Raw genomic sequence first — 23,968 nt, forward strand, 5'->3', positions numbered from 1 at the left:
ACCTTTCCACCATTCTTAGATGTTTGTGTACTGTTAATATTCACTATTAACATGGGAGCCTATTTTCAACCTTTCCCGTGCTCTTATTTTTTTTAATCTTACACTTGTTCTAGGACTTCCTGTGCAACAGCAGTGGTCTGTGAACGTGCACTCCTTTTCCCCCATGTCAGCACCTTTCGCAGTTACTAAACAACGCCTTTCGCAGCACTGGTGGCTTCTGCCCTTTTTGGGTTTTGACTATCATTTGAACCGTGCTCTCTTAAGTCTGAAATACATGTCTAACTCAGCCTGGTATTCCCCTCCTTGACATTCTAAAACTCTTTGGCAAGTCCCATTTTTTTTAAAGAGTATCATTACTACGTTGCCACTTTTGCATTGATTAGCATCTAGTCCTTAGTTCATCTTGCTTCCTGTACCTTCTCAGAGACAAACTTGATGCCAGTGCAAGTCAACAATGCTTTTAGCTAATTGAGGCTTCTAGGAGATGCCTGGTAGGTGACTGGTAGTTGAAACCCCTCATTTCTGGAGCAGTCTGCTTCTGTGACAGCTTTTAAATCTATATCGGGAACACACTGTTTGATTCTTCTAGCTAACGAAGTTATCTATGAGTTAGTTCCAAGGCAATGTCATTCAATTCTTCTGTCTTTCGTTGTTGTACTTCCTTTTCCAGTTAAGTATGATATAGCATTAGTAAATGTTTTATTACTATTTCCAAGCAACTCAGCATGCCCAAAGTGATTATTTTTCTAGGTTAATATCTAAGGCCAGCTGCCAGGGAGGTTGATGCTTACTGTGTGTGAGGCCCAACACTTAGTGTATCGTAGCTGTTCATGTAATACTGCTTAAGGATAGCCTTTCTTCTGAGTACCAGGAATGCTTTTTTCAGTGTCTACTACTTAGAATTTGTAGTACTGCTCTTAGAGCTTGCTGCAATTCAGCATTAGCTCAGGAAGTATTAAGCTATTTTTTTTTCCTGTTTTGGACAAGAAGTGTTGTTGATGTGTTTCACACTTGTTTATTTTTAGATTGGTTCCCACAGAGTCAGTTAAATAAAAATATTTATCATGTATAGCAATGACAGGTCCTGGTAAAAAAAAAAAATTATATCAGCAGTTATCAGGATAGGGACAATACTATAGATTTCTGAAAATTTGGGGGTACCTTGTATTAAAAAAGAAAATTTGGTAAATATTTAGTGCATGGAAGGAACTTTCCTGAAGTGTTATGTTAGTTCTTCATATTAGTATAATATGGTACTTAAGTGTATTTGTATGCCTGCCCCATGCTCAATACCTAAGCATCTATAGTGTCTATTATTAGTCTCAGTTATTACATACCTAAGTATATAGCTCAAAAGAGTAATATCAGAGGTATAGTGGTCTTTTACCTATAGGATATATTTAGAACTTTTGCAGTGGCACTTTAAGGAAGAATGGTCAGGGAGGGTGCTTTGATGTTAAGTGGTCTCTAACTATGGTCAGGGAGGGTGCTTTGATGTTAAGTGGGCTCTAACTAGTCTGTGAGGCTAGGGGAAGGTCTTAATTGGAAAAATTGTTTTGAGGTGGAATAGACCCAGGAGGAAATATATAGAGTTAGAGGGAGAGGTGAGGTCAAGCTTAATTGTTTTGTTTTGTTTTTTGTGGGGTTTGTTTTGTTTTGTTTTTGTTTTGGGGGGTTTTGTTGAGTCGGAGCCTCACTCTGTAGCCTAGGCTGCGGTGCAGTGGAGCACTCATGGCCACTGCAACCTCAACCTTCTGGGCTCAGGCGATCCTTCCTCCTCAGCCTTTCGAGCACCTGGTACTATGGTGCACACCACCACACACAGCTAATTTTTAAAATTTTTTATAGAGATGAGGTCTCACCAAGTTGCCCAGTCTCGTCTCGAACCCCTGGACTCAGGCAGTCCTCTCAACTCGTCCTCCCAGAGTGCTGGGTTTACAGGCTTGAGCCACTGCTCCGACCAAGCTTAATTGTTTTTTTTGTTTTTTTTGAGTTGGAGTCTCACTCAGTCGCCCAGACTGGAGTGCAGTGGCCACTCCCAGCCTCCGCAGCCTCACCTGCTGGGCTCTGGCGATCCTTCTGCCTCAGCCTTCTGAGTAGCCGGAATTACAGTCGTGCGCTACCACGCCCGGCTGATTTTTTGATTTATTGTAGAGATGAGGTCTCGCTGCCTAGGCGGGTCTCAAACCCACGGGCTCAGGCAATTCACTCACCTCAGCCTCCCAAAGGCACGGGATTACAGGCTGAGCCACCGAGCCCGGCTAAGCTTAATTGTTAAATAAATACATGCATGTATCTATCAGTGCTAGAGCTTTAGAGCTGAGTTGGGTTTCATCAATTTCCAAATGTTGTCTTGCCTTTGGTGTTCTGTGGCTTTCTGATCATGAGCAAGTTGTGGCCAGACGTGAAGTTTCTTGATCTTCATCATTTTGAAAAGAATTATTTGTTATAAAGGACCCTTCTGTATAATGAAAAACAATCAATTTTTGAAGCATTTAACCCCCCCTTTTTTTTTGCATATCAGGATGTGTCTTTTGTTACAACGCTTTGTTATAACTCTGATAGGTTTAAATGTAATAAGCTAGGATCACAGTTGCATGAACAAGAGGGTAATGGAGGATGTGGAAAGCTTTTTGACTTTTGTGCAAGTTCCTTAGGGTGGCAACCCATGATTATCTCAGAATAGACTGGACTCACAGCTTGGTTAGGGCAGATGTTAACATCAGAGGAGATCTGATCCAGCAAGTGGGGCCTGTTGGGGAAGGTTCCGGCAGCCTGGTGAACTCTTGACCAGGAAAGTTGAATTGTAATTCTATATCATCTTTCCATGCAGAGCAGAAAAGCCAGCTAGTAGTTGAGGTTCAGGGAACTGAATTCAGCTTCTTGAAAAAGGTTGACCAGGTTCAGGTAGTGACTTCGGTGCCCACCTGTGTTAGATGGATGTTGGCATGGGACCTGGCTTCCAGCAGAGAACTGAAATGACTCTGCTAAAATTACATAATATATAAGCTGAGCATATCCTTTAACCTTTCCTGCAATCAAATGAAAGGTCAAGGAGCATCCAAGGCAGCTTGACTAATGGACAGTCAGTCCAAGATAACCACCGAATCCGTCCTGTCTGGACTCAACCTTTTCATCTGTCCAGATGGCAAATTGACTGTGATTGGCTTAGTGCGGGCCATGTGCCTACTTGTAAGTCAACAAGGAGCACAGTAACTTGGTGGAGCAGTCCCCCAAGCCTGCAATGGGAAGGGAGGAGTTCTCCAAAGGAAAGCAATGGACTGTTTCTAGGAGATGCAGACACTGAGCTCTGGGAAGGGCAGCAGATGTCCACCTCCTGGAGCCCACATCAACACTCAGTATAGGGGTGGTATATAACTGAAAATCGCATTTTCCCTCTGCTACTGCAGTCCTGGGTAGAAATTGGAGAGGCTGTATAGTTTCTGCTGTATAGTTTCTGCTTTAATTTCCATGCCTTTACAGGTGTTTGATGTCCTCAATGCCACATTTGAAAATGTAGTCTGTCAGTCTTAACCTTTAAAGACCCAGTTCACTGTTTCCAGTGTGGTCGTTCCTTCCTTTTGTGTTCTTTCTGAACAACTGTTGTCAGGTTTACAATTGGACATTTGAAATAACTGTTCTGCTCCAACAATGCAGAATATGGGATTTCAAACCTCTTTTACAGCTGCAGTAACTCTCTCTGTATTTCTAAGTAAATAAACTATTTGTACTAAAATACTATTAAAGTATATAAAAACAAACATCTAACTTATTCAGCCAAGAATTTTTTTTCATCAAGAAGCTTGAGAGATGATAGATGATGGTAGATAGATAGATAGATAGATAGATAGATAGATAGATAGATAGATAGATAATTAGGTGAGGATTTTAATTATTAAACCTTTGAAAAAGATGGCAGGTAGTGCTCATAATTTCCTCCTAAGTATTATAGCACCTAACTTTAATTACACCTAAGTTCATCAGTTGTGCCTCTAAAGTCTCTGCTAACTTTTTTAGTTCATATTCTTTTATTAGATTCTATGACTGTTGCAAACATGACTGTTTGTTTAATGACTTCAATCTAGGTCAAGAAACTTGAGCAATTGATGGTCCCTTTAACTTCTAAGATTGGAAGCCATTGAGTAAAAGGTTATGTAATTTGACTCTCCTGAATATGTTTAGGAGATAATATAATAGATATTCTGATTCCAATTGCAGCCTTACTTGCAATTGCAATAAAGTTGAGTCTGCAAAAACTTAATGGTTCTGTAACCATATCACCAGGCAACAGAATGATTTTGTAGCTTGTTCTCTTCTCCCTCCTACCTACCCACCCCTGCATTTTTCTGTTGCATAACCCCCATGCAGATGACAATTTTGTTAAAAAAAAAAGAGAGAGAGAAAAATACTTATTTAATATTTAATAAAGTACTTATTTAATATTAATTTATAAAATTGTACAGTAAAATACATTATTTTGCTGTCTATATTGATTCACACTGGTAACAACTATAATTAAATATTACCCAACAATAAAGGAATTTTAATACCTATAATTAGTATCTTTAAATCTTTTTTTCTTCCTGTATCAAGTATTTTGAAGGGGACATTAACTTTCTAATCCGTGGGGAGGATAGGGTCACAGGAGTTGACTGAGTGACAAGTATTGTGCTACATTGCTAATATAATGTCATCTTCACAGTCACCATGTTTTATGGTTGAGGAAGCTGAGGTTAGGGTGATTAAATAATTTGCCCAGTATTATGTAGAAGTGTCATAATCTGAATTTGAACATACAGCTGACTTCAAAGCCTATTTCATTTCCCACAATCTGCCTTTCTGATTTCATAATAAAAGTAATAGCTAGAATGTTTGCATATGTATTAAGAGCCAGGCACTTTACACATTCATCATCTCATGTAATCCCTAAGAGGGCCAGCAGCTAAAAGTTAATTAACTTGTCTACAGTAGCCAGAGCTCATAACTGATGAGCCTAGACATCTCTCTCACTCACAAGCATGATTCTGCCATGTCTTCCTTGATTATATTCTGTATTTTGAATATAATTGATTACCATGCTATAATGGGAAAAAAAGATGCATGATATCTAAAGATAGGGTTGTTTAGCTGTAAAGAGAATTCTGTTGGGTAAGTGGTGGATCATTTGTTGTGTTTAAAATTCTACATTAAAAGGAATGGGCAAAATAAATTTGGATGGTATACAGAGGGTGCCAAAAAATGTATACATATTTTAAGAATAGAAAAAACTGTATTAAAATTGTAATATTCAATAAGATGAATACAAGTCACGTTTGACTTCTGCGATTACAAGTGGTACTCAAAGCAGTTACCATCTGCATCCAGACACTAGAGTAAACATCTCTTAAAATGTGTCTGTATTTTTTGGCACCTACCCCCCATTTTTATTTAACCCAATATGCCTAAAATATTATAAATTTAGCATGTAATTGAAATAAAAGATTGTAGATAAGATTTTTTAAACCCTACATTTCTTTCATGTCTTGACTTTTGTGTGAAGGAGCATCCGGTAGTAGGGATGTGTGGCACCATGGAGTGGTGGAATGACAGAGTCATAAAGGGGCTACAAGGGTCATTCCATTTTTGTGTCACATTCACAGCCATTTTCTTTCATCTCTGTCACCACAGTCTAACTCAGGCCCTGTCATCTTGTACCTGGATCATCACAGCATCCTCAGATGCGTTATCCTGCATCAACCTTGCGATGGATTCCTACTGCATAAAAATACAAAATCGAGTTGTTTGTTTTTTCTCCTAGTCCAGTCCCACTTCTTTTTGTTTTATGCTTCCTCTGTTTACTGTTAGTGGCCCTCAATTTCCTGGAAATGCCAAGTTCATTCTTCCCACCAGGGTTTTTCCTACTCCTCCCTTTGTTGGGTTTGCACTGCTCCTCATTCTCCCATGGGTATCCTCAGGGTCTTAGCAAAAATAGCAGCAGATGTAGGAATCACATGAGCAGAGTGATAACAACACTGAGATGAGCTCACATTCGTGGAGCTCTTTCCATGTTAGGGTTTGTTCCTTGCGTTTATTTAACTCACTGGATCCTTACAACCACTCTTAGAGGGATAAGGTGTCATTACTCTTTTCATTGTATGTTTGATAAAACTGAGGTACAGAGTTCTGTCAATCACTTATTTATTTCCCTCCTTAGAAAGGAAGTGGTTCATTAAGTGGTTGATCATTTGTTGTATTTTAAATCTTACATTAAAAGTATGGGCAAAGTTCATTTGAATGGTGTATTTTATTTAACCTGATATATCTGAAATATTATAAATTTAGCATATAATCAAAAAATTGTGGATGAGGTTTTTTAAAGCCTGGATTTCTTCTGCCTCTTGGGCTTTTGCTTGGAGTAACATCAGGTGGTAGGGGTAAGTGGCTTACCATGACCTTTAATTACGTTGTTCTGCTCTAGAAAGTAAGTCCCTGAGAGCAGGGATCTTATTTTCTGCTGTTTCTGTAGTGTTTTAAATGCCTGGCTTACAGTAGTCTCTTAAGGATGTTGAATGAGTGAGTGAACAAATGAATGAACAAATGAGCAACAGCTTTTACTTATTAGATGGTGATATGAGGGATGAGGGATAGATTTCAAAGACGATGATTCTTCTGCTGTCATTGTTTGAGAGCCTTTCACTTAAATAACTGTTGAGCATTGTTCTTCTCTGTTACATTATACTGTGCATATAAGCATGTGATGATGAATCTGGGTAGAAGAAGAAAGGAAGACTGTGACATCAACATACTCGGTAACCTGGTCAGCAGGTGCCAGGCAGTCATTGACAGCTGAATATAGTCACTACTTATCTTTTCAATTATGGGAATTTAGCTACGATCACAAAGCACCATTTGACTTTGTGACTGAGTGTTGGTTGTAGATTAAGTAAGGCGACTGTGTCTGTGAAACAGCTTGATAAAGGCACCAGTAGGGAAATTTTTTATTTTGTTTTTTAAATTTCCCTGCTCTTCTGAACAAATGAGCTACTGATTTTTTTTTTTTCTTCTGCTTGCTGCCCAGCAGATACTAATTTCACAGGACTTCAGAGATGAGAATAAATGTCAGATTCTTAGCCTAGATTAGCTTCCTCACTTTACAAGAGAAGAGAATAACCCCTGGGGACAAAGTGGTTTGTACAGGATCACGTAAGTGATTGGTAGAAGAACCAGAACCCCGTCACAGCCCCTGAGTGGGTCCTGTGATCAAACCCCCTGTATTTTCTTGACAATGAATATTATTGCTAGAAGCTGGACATGGTCACCAGGAAGATGTTGCTTGTGTATCCTTACTTGGTGATACAAAGTAATGTTCTTCTGTTAGCATATTCAGTGGTTAAAAAAGACATGTGACTGTTTATTTTCCTGTGCTCAAATTCTTGACCCTTCACAAGTCCAGAAATAGCATTTGATCATTTTATAACTAAGAATGCAGGATTTGGCCTGGTAAAAATCTCTGGCTAGCCGGGCTCGGTGGCTCAGCCTGTAATCCCATGCCTTTGGGAGGCTGAGGTGAGTGGATTGCCTGAGCCCGCAGGTTCGAGACCCGCCTGGGCAGCGAGACCTCATCTCTACAATAAATCAAAAAATCAGCCGGGCGTGGTAGCACGCGCCTGTAATTCCGGCTACTTGGAAGGCTAAGGCGGAAGAATCGCCGGAGCCCAGCAGGTCGAGGCTGCAGTGGCCAGGAGCGGCCGCTGCACTCCAGTCTGGGCAACAGAGTGAGACTCCAACTCAAAAAAAAAAAATCTCTGGCTTAGTGTATTGCTTAAGAAATACTACGTAATTTTTATCATTGGTTGAAATAAACCACAATTCAGAAAAAAGAACTGCTCTTGTGCTGGGAGAAAAATAATAATCAAGCAGAATATTAAAAATGCTAAATGTAGAATTTTCAGTGTAGCTGGAATTTTGAATTACTGGATCATTGTCTACTGCATTTGGCATAAGGAAAAGTCTTTTCCTTGCTTATTTCAATAACAACTAGACCAAAGTCATTTGCTCTGGGAGACTGGTTTGATTCTGACTGGTTTGAAGAAGCTGTAGACCTTGGAGAACACAACATTGAAAGAAGCTAAGATATCTCAGAAGCCACTATCCAAACATGCTTTCATAGAGAAGGAGCCTTGCTCAGTACTGTTCCTTAAAGTGAAGAGTGAGTGGTCTGTTACTGGATATCTAGTGTCTAGCTGAGCACCAAGGATGCTGGGTGAATGCCTGAGTGATTGTCCTGGAGACAAAATGTGACGGAGTGTGTATTGGGTGTCATTGTCACTGTTAGCTTGTGTGTTTGTACTTGTGGGTCATTTTGAGATGGCACCAAGAACTTGGAAATTGGGGAATTGAGTGTGCCTTCTCGTTTCATGATAAGATCAATGCATGATAAGAACAAAGCCACCTGCAAGGGGGCAGGTTGGTTCCCAGATTTGCAGGGTTTGATGATAATCCCATTGGAAGATTAAATCTCAATTTGAATTTGGAGACAGAAATGGTCAGGGAAGGGGTGAGTCATAGAATTAAATCTTTTCAGTACTCCCCTCAGCTCTGTGTAAGGGAGGAGAAGTGTTAGCCAACAGACTTGAAGTACCATGGCCTCATTGGCAGGGTATTGCAACAGACTGAAAATCTGGGTCCTGTAGATGCATCTACACCTTTTATGGGATTGGGTGCAGCAGACTGTGCTTGCCTGTGGCTGTTAGAGTCATATTTCATCTCACCGCTGATGGGTGGGTTACTTCAGTGCTCACCACACACCCATCACTTGGTCATTTAACTTTCTGAGTTGGCCAGCCTGGGAGAGTTGAAGTGATTATGAGACTTCAGCTACTCTGGTTCCTGTGGCAATTATTACTTATCATACATTTACTAATAGTTGTTTGGATTTATACATCAGTCTTACAGTCTTGGATACCCTATGTCTACTTAAGTAGAAAGAGAGAGACCTGTTCTTGGTATATTGCTGATCTGGTTTTGCTTATGTTAATTCCTCAGGCCTTACTATGAACCAGAGGTGTAATACTCAAGTAACTCAGCATAACAGGAAGCAGGTGTGGGAAGGAATGGCACCTGTGCCATCTTAGTTTTTTCCTCTTTGGGGAAGGGTGGTAGGGAATTCTTTTGATTACATTTGTCACCACTCTATACCAGTCGCTTAACGAAAGTATTGCCCAGGTGTGCACACAGAGCTCTTAATGTGGTCATCATAGCTGACGAAGGTGGTGATTTAAAAAATAGAATTTAAAAAAAGTAGCCGGGCTCGGTGGCTCAGCCTGTAATCCCGCGCCTTGGGAGGCTGAGGTGAGTGGATTGCCTGAGCCCGCGGGTTCAAGACCCACCTGGGCAGCGAGACCTCATCTCTACAATAAAATCAAAAAATCAGCCGGGCGTGGTAGCGCATGCCTGTAATTCTGACTACTTGGAAGGCTGAGGCGGAAGGATCGCTGGAGCCCCGCAGGTCGAGGCTGCGGTGGCCAGGAGCGGCCACTGCACTCCAGTCTGGGTGACAGAGTGAGACTCCAACTCAAAAAAAAAAAAAGAATTTAAAAAAAGTTTCCTGATGCGTGTTGAGTAGCTGTCAAATGGAATGTGGAGAATATGTGTACCTCTAACCCAGAAGAGTGGTGAGATCAAAATTGCTTCGTGTCTTCCTTGAAGTGTTGTTTCATTAATTCAAATAGAAGAGCTTTATTTCTCTTGTTCATGGAGAGAGTCTGGATTGACGATTAACTCACATGGTTAGACCTATCTGCCTATGTGTTTTACAATGTAAGGTAAGAGTTCATTGAAGATTCTAATTATAGTAGTTACAAACCCTCACCTTCCAAATTAGCAAGACTGCACATCTCTTTCCCAGGTATCTTTATCAGAATATCCCTGAGGGACCTCTGAGGTTGGGTGCTCTCTTCCCAAATTTCTAAGGTCCTCTGATGTTGGATGCACTCTCCTGGTATTTCTGAGGTCCTCTGAGGTTGGGTGCACTCTCCCTGATATCCCTGAGATCCTCTGAGGTTGGGAACACTCTCCCCAATATTTCTGAGGTACTCTGCAGTTCTATGCCTTCTCACTGCTAGCCTGCTGGCACCTGCTAGGAGTAAACAGGGGACTGAGCGCACAATGCAAGGTGATACCCGAAACCTCTGGCCTTCACACAGTCTGTGAGCAGGTCTCAGATGCTCCTGGCATCACCATGTCACTGCCAAGCATGCTGGAGCCCTGCCATGCTGAGGAGACAGAGGAGGGGTGCCCACCATCTCCATCGACTGTGGACCTCACTCTCTGCTTCAGTGCAAATCTCTCCCTCAATATCACATCTTTTCAGGGCACCCGGAGCCCCAAGAGTTCTTCCCCATAATTTCAGCTTTTCCTACAACATCTTGCCAACATTTTTCTCTAGTGCCTGGGTAATTAAAGCCTATAGCATCTGTGATATTTTGTTCCCAGAACCATCTAACCCCTTCACTGGCCCTCTTCTTGATGACCAGTCACTAATCTAGACTTTTCTCCTCATTTTGGTGAATTTTCTCCATAGAGGTCTCTTATGATCTAACCTTGGTTGGGGCCCTACTAACCCTTTAGAATTGTTTTTATTACTTTTATTTCCATTTAAGGGAAGGAATCCTTTCCAATTCTTTTTGCTCCAAGACAACCCTTGCCCCATAATTTTGTTTAAATTTAAATTATTTCAGTAGCTTTAGTGGTACAGATGGTCTTTGGTTTCATGGCTGCTTTGTGTAGTGGTGGAAAAGCCTGGGCTTTAAGCATACCTGTCATCCCCATTCGTGCATATTGTACCCAATAGGTGATTTTAATCCCTCCTCTTCTTCCTACCCTCCCTCTTCTGAATCTCCAATATTTTATAAGGGGGACCCAGGAATTGGGAATTTATTTATTAAAAATTTGTGTATTATTTTTGCACGTTTAAGTGTCAGTCACCTTTAAAGTACTCTCCGTTTGATACAATATACCTACTGAGTCACTTTTTCCACTGCTCAAACAGTTTTGAGCTCGTCAATTTTGAGGTCTTTCAGTGCTTCTGCCATTTTTTGCTTCACCTCTTCCACGTCAGCAAAGTGTTTCCCTTTGAGGACTTTCTTCATTAGGGAAACAAACAAAAAAATGTTGCTCAGGGCAAGATTGGGTGAATATGGAGGGTGGGGCATGGGGGTCATGCCTCTTTTTTGGGTCAAAAACTGCTGAACACTCAGCGTGGTGTGGGTGGGTGCTCTCATAAATCACCCACCATGAAATGGGCAAATGCATTGAAAGAATCTAAAAAAAAAAAAAAATTCACTGAAGCCTAATGTAGCCTCTCCCAACAATACTAACTTTACAGTATACTGATGCCGATGGGTTCCTAGGACACTTACCTAGCAGGGGGAAGCCTGTACTACAAGGGACCCACTCTCCCAAAGATAATTCCTGTTTTGGGGAGGTCTCCCCTTGTATATCATTCTCTGCGTCTTTGCAGACCCTTAGCTTTTAAGTGAGAACATTTCTATGTTTGATTTTCCCTTCCTGTGTTAAAAACTCTTGCATATAAATTAGCACCTGAGAAGGAGATGTGATTTTTCAACTCCCCCTGCCAGCATTTGAGATTCTGATGGAAATGGGTATGTCTGATAGGGAATGACACCCAGCTCCTCAGCTAGGAACATCCAAGGGCTAGGCTCTCAAGTGCTCCGTTACACAAAGTAAACATGACCTGGAGACACCAGCTTCGAACTGAGTGGCAAGCTGATTTTCCTGAGGCTCTCTGTGCAATACAGAAGCCAGGAGCAATACACTGTGGTCTTTGTGCTGCCTTTAAGGAAGCTCTAATAAAGGATTCTTAAATTCTGTTCAAATTGACATGACTCCATTTGATAACCTATATCTAAAATTTCAATTATATAAAACTGGGGGTGGGAGGGAGTGTGTCTTGTGTCTAGAACATGGTGTTGTGAGAGGCTGAGACTAATCGTGCAACCCTGGGCAGAGCTGCCATCCTGTCTATAACTATAAAATGGGTATGACCGTACCTCACTGGAGCCACGTGACCTCCGGGGTGAGGAGGATAAACTGTGCCTCTCACCCTGAGCCCCACCTACTTGGACAGCTTTCAGTCTCTAGCTGTGAGGTCCCTGTGCTTTGGCCTGCACGCCACCGCAGCACGGTGCCCCGTCCATCTCACTCATGCCTTCTGTCTGTGCTCCAGCAGTACTGCCCTGTTTACAGTCTCCTGCACACGTTGCCCCGTTTGTCACACCCCGTCCCTGTGCTCATTCTTCTCCCCCCTATAGAACACCCCGATGGTTTCACATACAGTTTGTTACCAGCCCTTGACTATCAGTCGTGTCTTTATCAGTGGGTGGAGAACACTTTGCTTGCCCTCAGAAATAACCACAGCCAAACAGCCACTCCTTTGTCATTTGGTCTGTATTTCTTTGGCAAACACTTACTGAGGACTCTGTTGGCACTGGTGTTAGGAGGATGAGTAACACACCATCTACGCCCCCAGGAAGCTCCCCCTCTGGTAGGGGGAACCTGTCTCAGAAACAAACAACAAGACCTTCTGGTAAGTGCTTTATTGAACAGGAGGGCAGGTGCGGGGGACATAGAAACACAGAGGAGTGCCACTAGCATCATAAAACACTTCCAGAAGAGGCCCCATGCCGGCAGGACTCATGGGAGGAGTTGGCATTGGCTAGGCAGGAAAGAAAAATCAGCTTTGGAGATGGAGTCCAGTTGTAATCCTTTTCTAGGAAAGGAGGACGGGATTGATGTAATCCGGTCTTGTTACATTTTTACTAGAAAGTACAATAAACAGTTTAAAATATTTTCTGTTCATAGTCTGTCCTTCTAGTACTTGTATGTGTTTTTTAAAAGTGTTGTCAGCATTGCAACAAGGTATCCAGTTGAATCTATTACATCGTTTCAGTGATCGTGAGGTGACTTGACATGCTCTTGAGAAATTTAAAATTTGGTTTGTGAACATAAATTCTATTTGTAGGAAAAAAAGGTGATCATAAAGTGAGTTAGGTCATTGTGGTGGCTGCCAGTTTAAACCTTACTATTTATCTTTTTTCTGTCTTCATCCAAAAAGAAAAACAAAAAAATAGAAAAGCATTAATGTGTAACCTTAAAAATGTTGAATATTTTAAAATGAGGTTTATCTTGCTTTATCTAAAACTTTAATGTAAACAAGTTTAAAATTAATTGTTCCTTTTGAGCCTCTTTTTATATGGAGGGGGGATAAGTTACACATTTATTGGGGAAAGATGAATAAAAATTTACAACTGGTGTTTCCATTTTTGAAATGGGTCAGTTTTTACAAGACTATCAAATACTGCCTTTAAAATCTAATAGGAATTTTAGATGTGGGGGGGTTTATTTTTTATTATAAAGGAACCAACACCAATAATGGAAAATATGTCATTTTAAATAGATTTTATGTTCTAGACTAGTTATAAAATGTGTTTATGGTATGAATAATAAAATGAGGCATTTGTCAAATAAGAAGATGATCTCTTTTTAAGGTTATGAGAAGACAGATGATGTCTCGGAGAAGACTTCGTTGGCTGACCAGGAGGAAGTAAGGACGATCTTCATCAACCAGCCCCAGCTGACAAAATTCTGCAATAACCATGTCAGGTAGGAACCACAGAATACTATAGAACCAGCCAGCACGGCAGAGCTGGACAGGTCAACATGCAAATGTTTGCAAATTGTTTATAGTGCACTCAGTTAATAGTTGAGAGCTCCTTGGTGGCAACGTGAATAGGCTGTTTCTCCATCTTGTAACCAATAAAAAATATTATTCATAAGAATCCGAAAGTAGGATGGAACAGAAGGGATAAGTGCTTACATTCTGCCAGTTCTACACAGGGACTCTGAATAATGGAAGCTGCTCATGAGTAAATGCCTTTGCCCTAAAACTGTTAATAGAGCAATGTATTATTATTTTTGATGAACAAGTTTGAACATTTTTGGAGAGACCTTTGCAGTTCTGCACCAATAATTCATTTTGGTTAAATAGTCTTTAAATACTGATTTTTGAGAGTTGTGAGATTTGGTATGGCGCTAAGGAACGGAGGGCTGTGAGAATTGCTTCACTGCACTCTGATATGTTGATTCCAATGATCACATAAAAGGTATTGTGGGAGCATGAGTCACTAAGTGGCCTCTGGGGCCAAGTGAACACTCAGTGCAAGTACAGTGTTTCTCCAGTGGAAGAATTCCCAGACTTGAGAAGTGCCCACGTTAAATTAATATTTACAATTTCAAATTCTAGAGTAACAGTTCTCAGTTTGGGGAGCATGGCTTGTGTTTTCTGGAATCTCCTTTATATTTTATAAACAAGAGGAAGATCTAGACGCTTCCAAGACCTAAGAGTCAGTATCTTAATGATGTGGGCATCTCTGGTGTGTTAAGTGTGGAATCCTAGTCACCTTCCTGGAGTGGCTATGAAGAAAATCCAGGCAGAACCCTAGAAATCTCTCCACTTCCCTGAAATTATCCAGGAACGGCATCTCTGTTTACACTGGTCCTGTTCATATTGCTGATAATATTTTTTTACAAGATTTTGTTTTCTGTTAATGTGTTGTACTCTGTCTAAAGTTACTCTTTTTAGCAAGCTACTTCTAGTAATGTGAAGCTGGACACATTGTCAAAGAGAACAAAAGATAGTATGTAGGAAATAAAACCAATGGTATTCACGCTTTGCTATGGCACCAATTCCTTTCACTCTTTTTCATGTAAGTTAATGACCCACTGCAATTTCTACCAATTTGAAATAATAAGCAAATGTTCATTGTCTAATTTTTTAAATGGTGGTAGCAGAACTTTGTAAATGTGGGTGCTAATTATGGAGCAATTAAGTTTTATGCCACTTTTCATTTTTGTTTTCTAGCACTGCAAAATACAACATAATCACATTCCTCCCAAGATTCCTCTACTCTCAGTTCAGAAGAGCTGCTAATTCATTTTTTCTCTTTATTGCACTGCTTCAGGTAAAGTCACATCATAAAACCTCAGTTCAAAGTTGTACGTTCAGGTATTAGTGGATGTTTTTGTCCAATCCCATGACCCTGAGGCTGATCTAAATGCAGAGAGTTAAGCTGGTTTTGGTGGGAAATGTGGGTTCCTGCTGCGAGCAGCGTCAGAATCTACTACCTCATCAAACCTGTGGATTCATTTTGATCAACTTATTTTAGATGTTCTGGAAACTCAGTGTGCCAAGGATCATTCATTTTGGATGGTAAAGGGTGATGGGACTTTTTCTTAAAATATTAATTTTTGTAGCAGTAAAAGTGTCAACTTGGAATGTAAGGGTTACCACTTTAAATCTTGTATTTCTCTTTGTATTTGAGCTAGTTGGTAATCAAGGAAAAAAGTTGTATTTTATTCAAAAGTAGCATATGTTCATTGTCAGAAATAATTTGCAAACAGAGCAAAACATAAAGAAAAAAATTTGATGCTCTTATTATTCCACCACCAGAGACAACTACTCTTAAAATTTGAATGTATATCCTTCTGGTCTTTTGTTTTGATTTGTTTTGTTTTTTCCCTTCTAACCATTGGTTATTGATTTACAAAAAGGGGATCATAATGTACTGATTTAGATTACAAATAGGGAATTATAGAGTATGTATTGTTTTCTAAAATGCTTTGTTTATTCTTTATAATAACATGTAGATATTTTCCCAGTCATTTTTTATTGTTTCAAAGAAATCATTTCAATAGTTCTATGATATTTTCATATATTGATATACTGTAATTTATTTAACTAATCCCCCATTGTAGGTGTTAGTTTTATATTCAAATGTATGCCATGAAGCTAGTTACCATGCTCTTCCAGCTACTTTTTAGGTGTGAGCAGATTGCCTCACCCAGCATTAGTCTGCCAAGAGAGTAAAATCAGTGAGACATATTTGAGAAGGCACTAAGACTTTGTTGTTTTTCAATCTATTATAAGCTCTCTAGTTCTCACTGGATTTCTCTTGCTTTTTTTCTTCTAAATAGCAAATACCTGATGTGTCACCTACAGGTCGTTACACAACACTGGTTCCTCTCTTATTTATTTTAGCTGTGGCAGCCATCAAAGAGATAATAGAAGATATTGTAAGTATTTGATTTTTTCATAAAGAAATGTGACTCTTGGTTATATATGTAAATTTTAAAATATTATTCTCTGCTTAAGCCATTTAATTCTTGGCACCAGCTGTTTAAATTACCCACTCAACTTAAAATGCATAGAATGTGTTCCTATCTTCGAGGTTAATTTTTAGTGATTTCTTCAGGATTAATATTGCCGAATGCTTGTAAAGTGTTCTGTTGTGTTTGTGGTTTAGTAATAAGAGAAAATAATTTGAGTGCAATAATTAACTTGGAGAGAACTTTATTTGAACATTATTTTTAATGAAATTGAAGTAAACTCTAAATCATCTAAATGTAAAATTGTTTGGGTATTTTTTTACTTAAATACCATAGTTTTCACCTCACTAGATGCCCACGAGTTCTTTTCATCCTATTTTAGTATTTCTAGGTTTCCATTTCCTTCTGATTTTAGTAAAAAAAACAGCAAAATTTGCTTTTTTTATCATTCTGCAGTAGTAGAGAAAGGGGAAGTCATTTTCCGCTGTATGAAGTTAATGCCTCCAAATAAATTCAGGCTTTTTCCCCTCTATTTTACCAATTTTAATTGTCTTACTTGAGGAAGCCAATGTTTTGTCTTCTTCCTATTCTTTTAATATACTTACTTACTTTGCTTGAAATGATCTTCGGCAAAGCCTCAGGAAAATCAGATGATAAGATGAGGTAAGGGTAAGAAATTTAGAAAGCTCCAACTAAAGTTACACAAGCATTAACTTTTTTTCCTGTGGATAACCAAACTGAGATTTTAAGAAGAAGATATGAGCCGTTAGAAATGGGTCGATTGAACATTCAGATCACCAGTCTGAAAGCGTCCACGTGTCTAAGAGTAGATACAGATGATGTATGTGTGTGCACGTGTGTGAAACGCCATAGTCCTCTTGATTGGAAAGGACGTACTTGATGGGGGCTGCTAGCTGAGAAATTTAAGAGACTCTTCCTACCTATGTTGTTCCACACAGATTTGGCAGTCTTCAAATTATGGTTGGATTTGGCCATCCATAGGGATTGGTCTTCACAAAACTTTTGTCTCTCTTGCCTTGTGTACTCCCTCTTCTTTCTTTGTGTGACCTGATTTCATTGTGTACCTTTTGTCCACTGGGCTTCATGCTGTTGTTTTTGCAAATGCTTTTCTCACTTAATTCCCTCAATAACTTTGAGAACTAAGTATTTACTCCATTTTAAAGGTAAGGAAACTTAGGCTTAGAGGTTATGTGACGTGTCCAAGATAGCAGGGGAATCAGAATTGCATCCCATCCAGTGCTCTTTGCTCCATACATGAAGAGTAACCAAGAATGATATTAGTAACATTTATTCATGAGTTCTATGTAGTTGCTCGGTGTCTTTTACATTTATTAAGTCTTATAATAACCCTTTAAGGTATTACTGATCTTATCCCCCTTTTACAGATGAGGAAGAGGAGGTATAGGGGAAGGGTAACTTGTCCAGGTCACAGCTGAGTCTGTTGGGATTCAGACAAGACAGGTTGACTCCAGAGTCTTCATAATTGCCTTCCTCAAAATGGTCTTCCTGATATTTTTGTTCTGTTTTGCTTTCTAGCAAAGCTATAGGCTCTCTGGCTATAGTTTCTAATACTTCTTCTTTGAAAATACATGATAAATAAAATTGTATGCAAAAAAATTTTTAACAGAACTCATTGGCATAATTGATCATTGAGGACTATTTGAAAGCAACTTATCAGGAAGTCCTTAAAGGACTTCATAGCATCATGAGGTTATAATAGTATGATATGAAATAGTTTTCAAGTAAAACCATTGATAAAAATTGACTAAAATTTGTAAGAGTAGCTTAACAAGAAGTTTATATCAAACTGTAGTGTGATAGAAGGGTTGAAAATTGCTCCCTAGAAAAAGGAAACAATCAGTAGTTTAGAGAGTTGGACAAACAGCTATCTTTATTGGTAATTATAATGAATGCATCTATTTATTCATTCAGCAATAATACTGAAGCATTCCTTAAGTGTCAGACATTCATTAGGAAATGAATTAGGATGTGTTAAACTTTTGCTATGGTAATAACCATGCCCCATGTAAGACTGAAAACTCAAGTTTATTTCTCACTTACTCAACGACACTGCAGGTTGTTGGGATGGAACAGATGATGCCCCTGTTCCGAATATTCACTCAGGGCTACAGACTGAATCAAGATTTGGCTGTGGCCAGATATAGTAGCTCACACCTATAATTCCAACACTTTGGGAGACTGAGGTGAGAGAATCACTTGAACCTAGAAGTTCAAGACCAGCCTAGGCAATATAGTGAGAGTTTGTCTCTACAAAAAAAAAAGAAAATAAGCTGGGTGTACATGGTGCAACATGCCTGCAATCCCAGCTACTCAGGAATCTGAGGCAGAAGGATTTCCTGAGCCCAGGAGGTCAAGGCTATGGTGAGCTGTAGTGATGCCATTGCACGTCAGCCTGAGCCTGAATCCAAAAGAAAAAAAAAAGGTTCTGCTTTGTGGAATGTTGATGGTCATTGTAACAGGAAAGGAGAAAAAGGATAGAGATTTCACTTTCTAGATTTTGGCCCATAATTAGCATACACCACATCTGTTTACAGCCTAATATTAGAACTAGAGTCATGGCAAAGGAGAGGTGTTGTCTCCAGGGTCCATGGAAGTAGAGAACTCTCCAGTTGGTGGTAACTAGTCATGTCTGCCACTCATGTATCAGTGAATAAAATAGAGCTTACGTTCCAGTAAACTTTCCCTTACCTTCTGTAAAACAACTTTTTAAAAATTTATAGAATAAAACATTTTAAGTATTGCCTCCAGGTGAGAAACTTACAACTTCTCCACACTAGTGCATTTTAACTCTTGGTGCTTTAACAACTTAACATAATATAATTTCCTATTTTTTTATGAGAGTAACAAATGTCATACATACTTGAAAATACTCTAAAATTGATGGATGATGTTTTTTAAAACTGCATTACGTCAAATGCTGATTCTTATGGTAAAGATCAAGATGCTTGTTCAATTGATAAATATTTATCACTAAAAATATTCCTTGTATGCTACAAACTTGTTAATTTAAGCACTAGTAGACTTTAGTCATAAAACAAATACTTATTCAAAGTCCACAATGTGCAGAGACCAAATACTGAGAATATGTTAGTGAGTAAAAGTAGCCATAATTGAGCTTATATTCCAGGAGAGGAGATAGACTTTAATCAGGTAATCTTGCTGATTTACAATTCTAAGGATTTCATGCATATCATTTAAGTCTCACAAAAAACTTTTGTGAGACTTAAATGATATGCATGAAATCCTTAGAATTGTGCCCAGTGTCTCATAAGTGATGAGTAAATGTTAACTGTGCTGTCATCATCCAAAGGTATTTTTGGCTAAACAGTGGAAAGTTGTTGGAAGGAAAACAGAGGATTTGGGCAGACTAATTAGAAGAATATTCTAGTAGTTAAATAAAAAATTAAGATAGAGTAAATTGTATGGTATAGATGGAGAAAGGTGGAAGGAAATATGTATTCACTATATGTTTAAGAGTGAAATGGGGTAAGACTTATTACCATCTAGCGTGCTATGTACCCTACTTATTTTGTTAACAGTCCATCCACAGCCACTAGAATGTAAGCTCCATGAGAGCGAAGGGTTTTGTTTCTTGTTCATTGTTGTATTCTCAGCAGTAGTGTTAGGGTCTGGCACGTAGTAAGGGCTAAGTAAATATTCATTGAGTGAAGAAATTACTTGAACAGGAGTGAGAGGGAGAAGAAGGTACAAGAATGACTCCCAAGTTCCTGGTTTGTGCAGATGAGTGATGTATGGCTCCATTTTGAGACAAGGACCAAATCTTGGGGGTTGAAGTCACAGGTTACCTTGTAGACATAGTTTGAGATGCCTTTGAGATTGCCGGAGAGAGCTGTCAAGGAGGTAACTGGATATAATGGTGCAGCTCAGATGAGAGTCTTGGCTAGTATATATTTACATATCAGTTATCATTGAAACTGCAGATATGAAGGAGTCGAATCAGGTAGAGAATGTAGAGTGAGACGTGCAGAAGGCCAGGGAGTAAGCATTGAGGAACCTCATCACTGTCTAGCAAGTAGGCAGAGGAGACAAGAAGACATCAATGTACAGATGGAAAACCTAGGCAGTGACATGATAAAGAAAGCCTGGGGAGGGAAGAGTTTCCAAAAGCAGGGAGTGGTCAACACTGCTACTGAAGCATCCTGAAATTCATGGCATTATTCATACAATACACTTTATCAATGTATGATCAATCAAATATTGATAATATTAAATAATTCATGAGCTCTCAGTGACATTAAATGAAATCTGATTAGAAGGCAGTGGGGGGTATTTGAACTTAGAGAATAACTTAATTTTTTCTGAACAATTCATTTTAGAAGGAATACTGGTCTCTTCATGATAAAAAAAATATATATATATAATTTTTGTAGTCATGAGATTAGAACCTGCATATTTACGGTAGATCCTTATAGATATTCAGCATACTTGTTTTTCAGTTGTAACCTAATTTGATGGGTGGGAAGGTTGAGGAAAGAGATGTCCCTGTGCAAGAATCCTCTGTAGATGGAAAGTCATGTTTAGGGTTGCCTTAGGTTTCACTGAGATTAAATTTCCTCTTTAAAGTTGATGTTTCATTAATTAGCTTTTATTTGTCTCCTTCAGTTGGAAGTCCAAATGTAGTCTCTCATAGATGTGCATTATTCTGGAAATATTTGTATCTTCTTTGAATATCTAAATTTACCTTGGATCATTATTTTGGATCAAAATTTATTTGGGACCGCTTCCTAATTTTCTTACAATCTCTATCATAAAACAAAAAAAGATTATTTTTAGAGTTTTACAACTATAAAATAATCTCTACTGATGCTACAAATTTAACAGAGCTTTAAAGTTTTATTTGGGTCTATTTGCTGGCAACTCGTGCTTACTTTTAGAAGCAATAACATGCCTACTGAAGATCTACATGAATCCACTTTTATTAGTGAGTATTTTATGCTGAGAAAGAGTGATAGTATGTTCCTGCGTGTGGATGTGGCAAGAATCATTTTCAACAGTTCTTCCACAGAGGCATTTTGAATGCTCTATTTGCATTTTGTGCAGTTCAGTGGTTGATTGTTTCCATGAACCGAGTTCACACTGGCAGCAATTATTCCACTTTCCTTGGGTGTTCCTGTTTCTTGGAGTCTAATCTACAGCTCTAGACTTTTCTCTTGGAAAGTGTTTTTATATGTGCACCGTGATTCTAAAATCTATGGTTGTTCTCAAATGGAAAACTTAGGAACTCATTTGTTTTATATTTGTTCCAACCCATGTTATAGTCAGGCATGCACAGCTAAACTTGACCTTAGGTTTAATAGGATAGAATCTTTGAGCAGAGAGAGAGTTACACTCCACTCTTGTCTGCAGCATTAGTGAAGTCTGATGGGTCATACTTGAGGCTGTAAGTTTAGACGGAAGCCATGGAAAACCTCTAGCTGAACCGTAGAGAAGATCACTTCCCCAGCCACTCAAATTCTCACCTTTCGTCTGACCTTCTGTTGCTTTTTCTTACACAGTGCTATAAAACCCTGGCTTACGTAACTCTTCAAACTTACCTAGATTTAGACTAACTCTCCTGTTTGCTGTTTAATTTTATAGGTGCTTTTGAGAGGAAAAATAGGATGGGATCTTGTGATTCAGTGGCTTGTGTTACAAATGGGGGTGGAATATGGGGAGAGTGAATAGGAGAAGCCATATGCAAATGGTATGTGAATTTGGTTCTCAGTCATTCACAGACATCACTAAATTATAGAGGATGTATTTGGCTTAATTACATAATGAATTTCATTAAAAGCTGGAAATATTTCAATACCATTATTAAACGGTAGTTACCGTAGATAATTCTCTTGAGGGATCCTTTTTATGTGAATTATTTAAACAAAAGACTAAACCAGTCTTTCAGTTCTACTTTATAGTACATTAAAATTTTAATCTTGCCCATGTGCTATGTAAAATTCTTCTCAACCACAAATCTGTGTTTTCAGAAGAGTACTCTATAAAGATACTTTGAGTTGTGCTGTCCGTTTTAAAATTCCTAATTGCCTTCTCATTCTTCCCATGATTCTCCCACCAATGTATACTTACAACATTGACATGAATGAGGAAGGATAAAAACCTTGAGAAACAGGAGTTAGAAGAAATCTCTCTTTTGTTTTGGGTGCTTTTTTATTACTCTCCTTCACTTTCTCACAGTTGTCCTTTTCGCCTTTAAACTTCAGAAACGACATAAAGCTGATAATGCCGTGAACAAGAAACAGACACAAGGTAGGAATTTTATTTTATTGATTCTCATATTTGTTGAATACACTCATAATCATATATACAGATCACTTCAATTGAGTATAACTCACCTGTGTATCTCTTAACTTTCTGTTCCAGGATAGATGGAGTCTTGCTTTGTGACATTTATTATCTTGGCACTTCAATTCCCATTAGTGTGACTCACAGTGCTAATACTTTTGAAAGCCAACATTTTTAAGTGCTTCGTGGTAACGTTCTCCCAAATACAGTTCATGAAGTCTACAGTTATTTTGATAGTGTTAAATACCATAAAAATGTATTTAATTTGCTTGTTATCTACAGACGTTGCTCTGGAAAAAATTTATAGAAAATCAGATGTGATTTTACGTGGGTGAAAGCATTTTGGAAGCACTCTAAGTTAAATTATGCGTGCAGATGACATATGCTCCAGAACCAAAGAAAATGATCAGAACCCCACCAGCTTCTGTCAAGTACATGGCATTTTGGCATGGCTCTTTTCTGTGGGTCTCATTTTGAGGCAACCAAAACCAAAATTACTTACAACACCAACAGATAGACCATCATGGTCTAAGGTTTTTTAAAATACATATACATGAATGTATGAAAAAGACATCTTTTATCCATCCCTTAGCTTGCCCTGCCTCCTCTCTCTCTGAAGGTCACTGATGGGATGAGGGTCAGTGTTGTCTTCCATGACTATCTGGTAATTAAAAATGGTATTTTTATGCTGCTCATATTTATATGTGGCCCTGTCAAAATGTCCTGCGTTATTCTCACCACCTCCCACTAAAGGCATTACATACTGATTTTTAATACATTTGAGGAAAAAAATTTGCTGATTAACCTAAAAAATTTACCAAGCTTTTCCTGAGACTATATTATTTTTTATGGGACATACAAAAAAAAGTATAAGATGGGAACTTCGGATTTGAAGAGCTTATAACCAATTTGTTGAGATGGGTGCGTGAAAACACGTGTCAAAGTGCAGGGTAAGAGATGATCTGTGTGGAAGATTAAGGGCTGGACTATGTGATCTCAAGTGTCTCTTCAGATTTTTGTGGCAAATCATGGTTCCTATGTCAAATGCTCCAGAAATGAAAAAGAGAGAAAATTGTTTCTCAAGCTAGACCTTGAATTTTGGGAGAACTTTGGATGAGCAAAGACATGAGGAAGAGTGGTGGATTGCTTTGCTAAACCTTTATTAGACTGCCTGATGTAGAAAGAAAATTCATATCAAAAGGAGACAAACACTTGATTTAAAAAGTAGGCCAGAATCAAATTGTATAAGATCTAGCGTATCAAGCTAAGGGGAATTCCAACTTACCTTGTGTATACTGAGTAGCTGTTGAAGGTTTATGAGCCAAAAAGAGACAGGAACAACATGTAGATTAAGGATGGAGAACAGAACGAATCAGAGTAGGGAGTGATTAGAAGCCTAGGGACAGGATACCCCAGGAGTCTAGGTGTGAAGGGACAACCTTAGGAAATGAAAGGGAAAACC

At 38.8% G+C, this 23,968-nt stretch overlaps 1 protein-coding gene across 1 annotated transcript in view; it reads left to right on the plus strand.

The window, feature by feature from the left end:
* Positions 1-3,078: 3,078 nt before the first annotated feature.
* Positions 3,079-23,968, plus strand: part of ATP8A1 (ATPase phospholipid transporting 8A1) — a 221,199-nt gene continuing 200,309 nt past the window's right edge. Inside the window, exons 1-6 of the mRNA XM_021706448.1 lie at positions 3,079-3,192; positions 3,484-3,523; positions 13,548-13,662; positions 14,921-15,020; positions 16,033-16,131; positions 22,425-22,470. Coding sequence (XP_021562123.1) covers positions 3,079-3,192; positions 3,484-3,523; positions 13,548-13,662; positions 14,921-15,020; positions 16,033-16,131; positions 22,425-22,470 — 514 coding nt within the window. The remainder of the gene's footprint in view (positions 3,193-3,483; positions 3,524-13,547; positions 13,663-14,920; positions 15,021-16,032; positions 16,132-22,424; positions 22,471-23,968) is intronic.

Source organism: Carlito syrichta, unplaced genomic scaffold, assembly GCF_000164805.1.
Source record: "Carlito syrichta isolate Samal-C Ts95f unplaced genomic scaffold, Tarsius_syrichta-2.0.1 Scaffold315593, whole genome shotgun sequence".
Taxonomy (NCBI): Eukaryota; Metazoa; Chordata; class Mammalia; order Primates; family Tarsiidae; genus Carlito; species Carlito syrichta.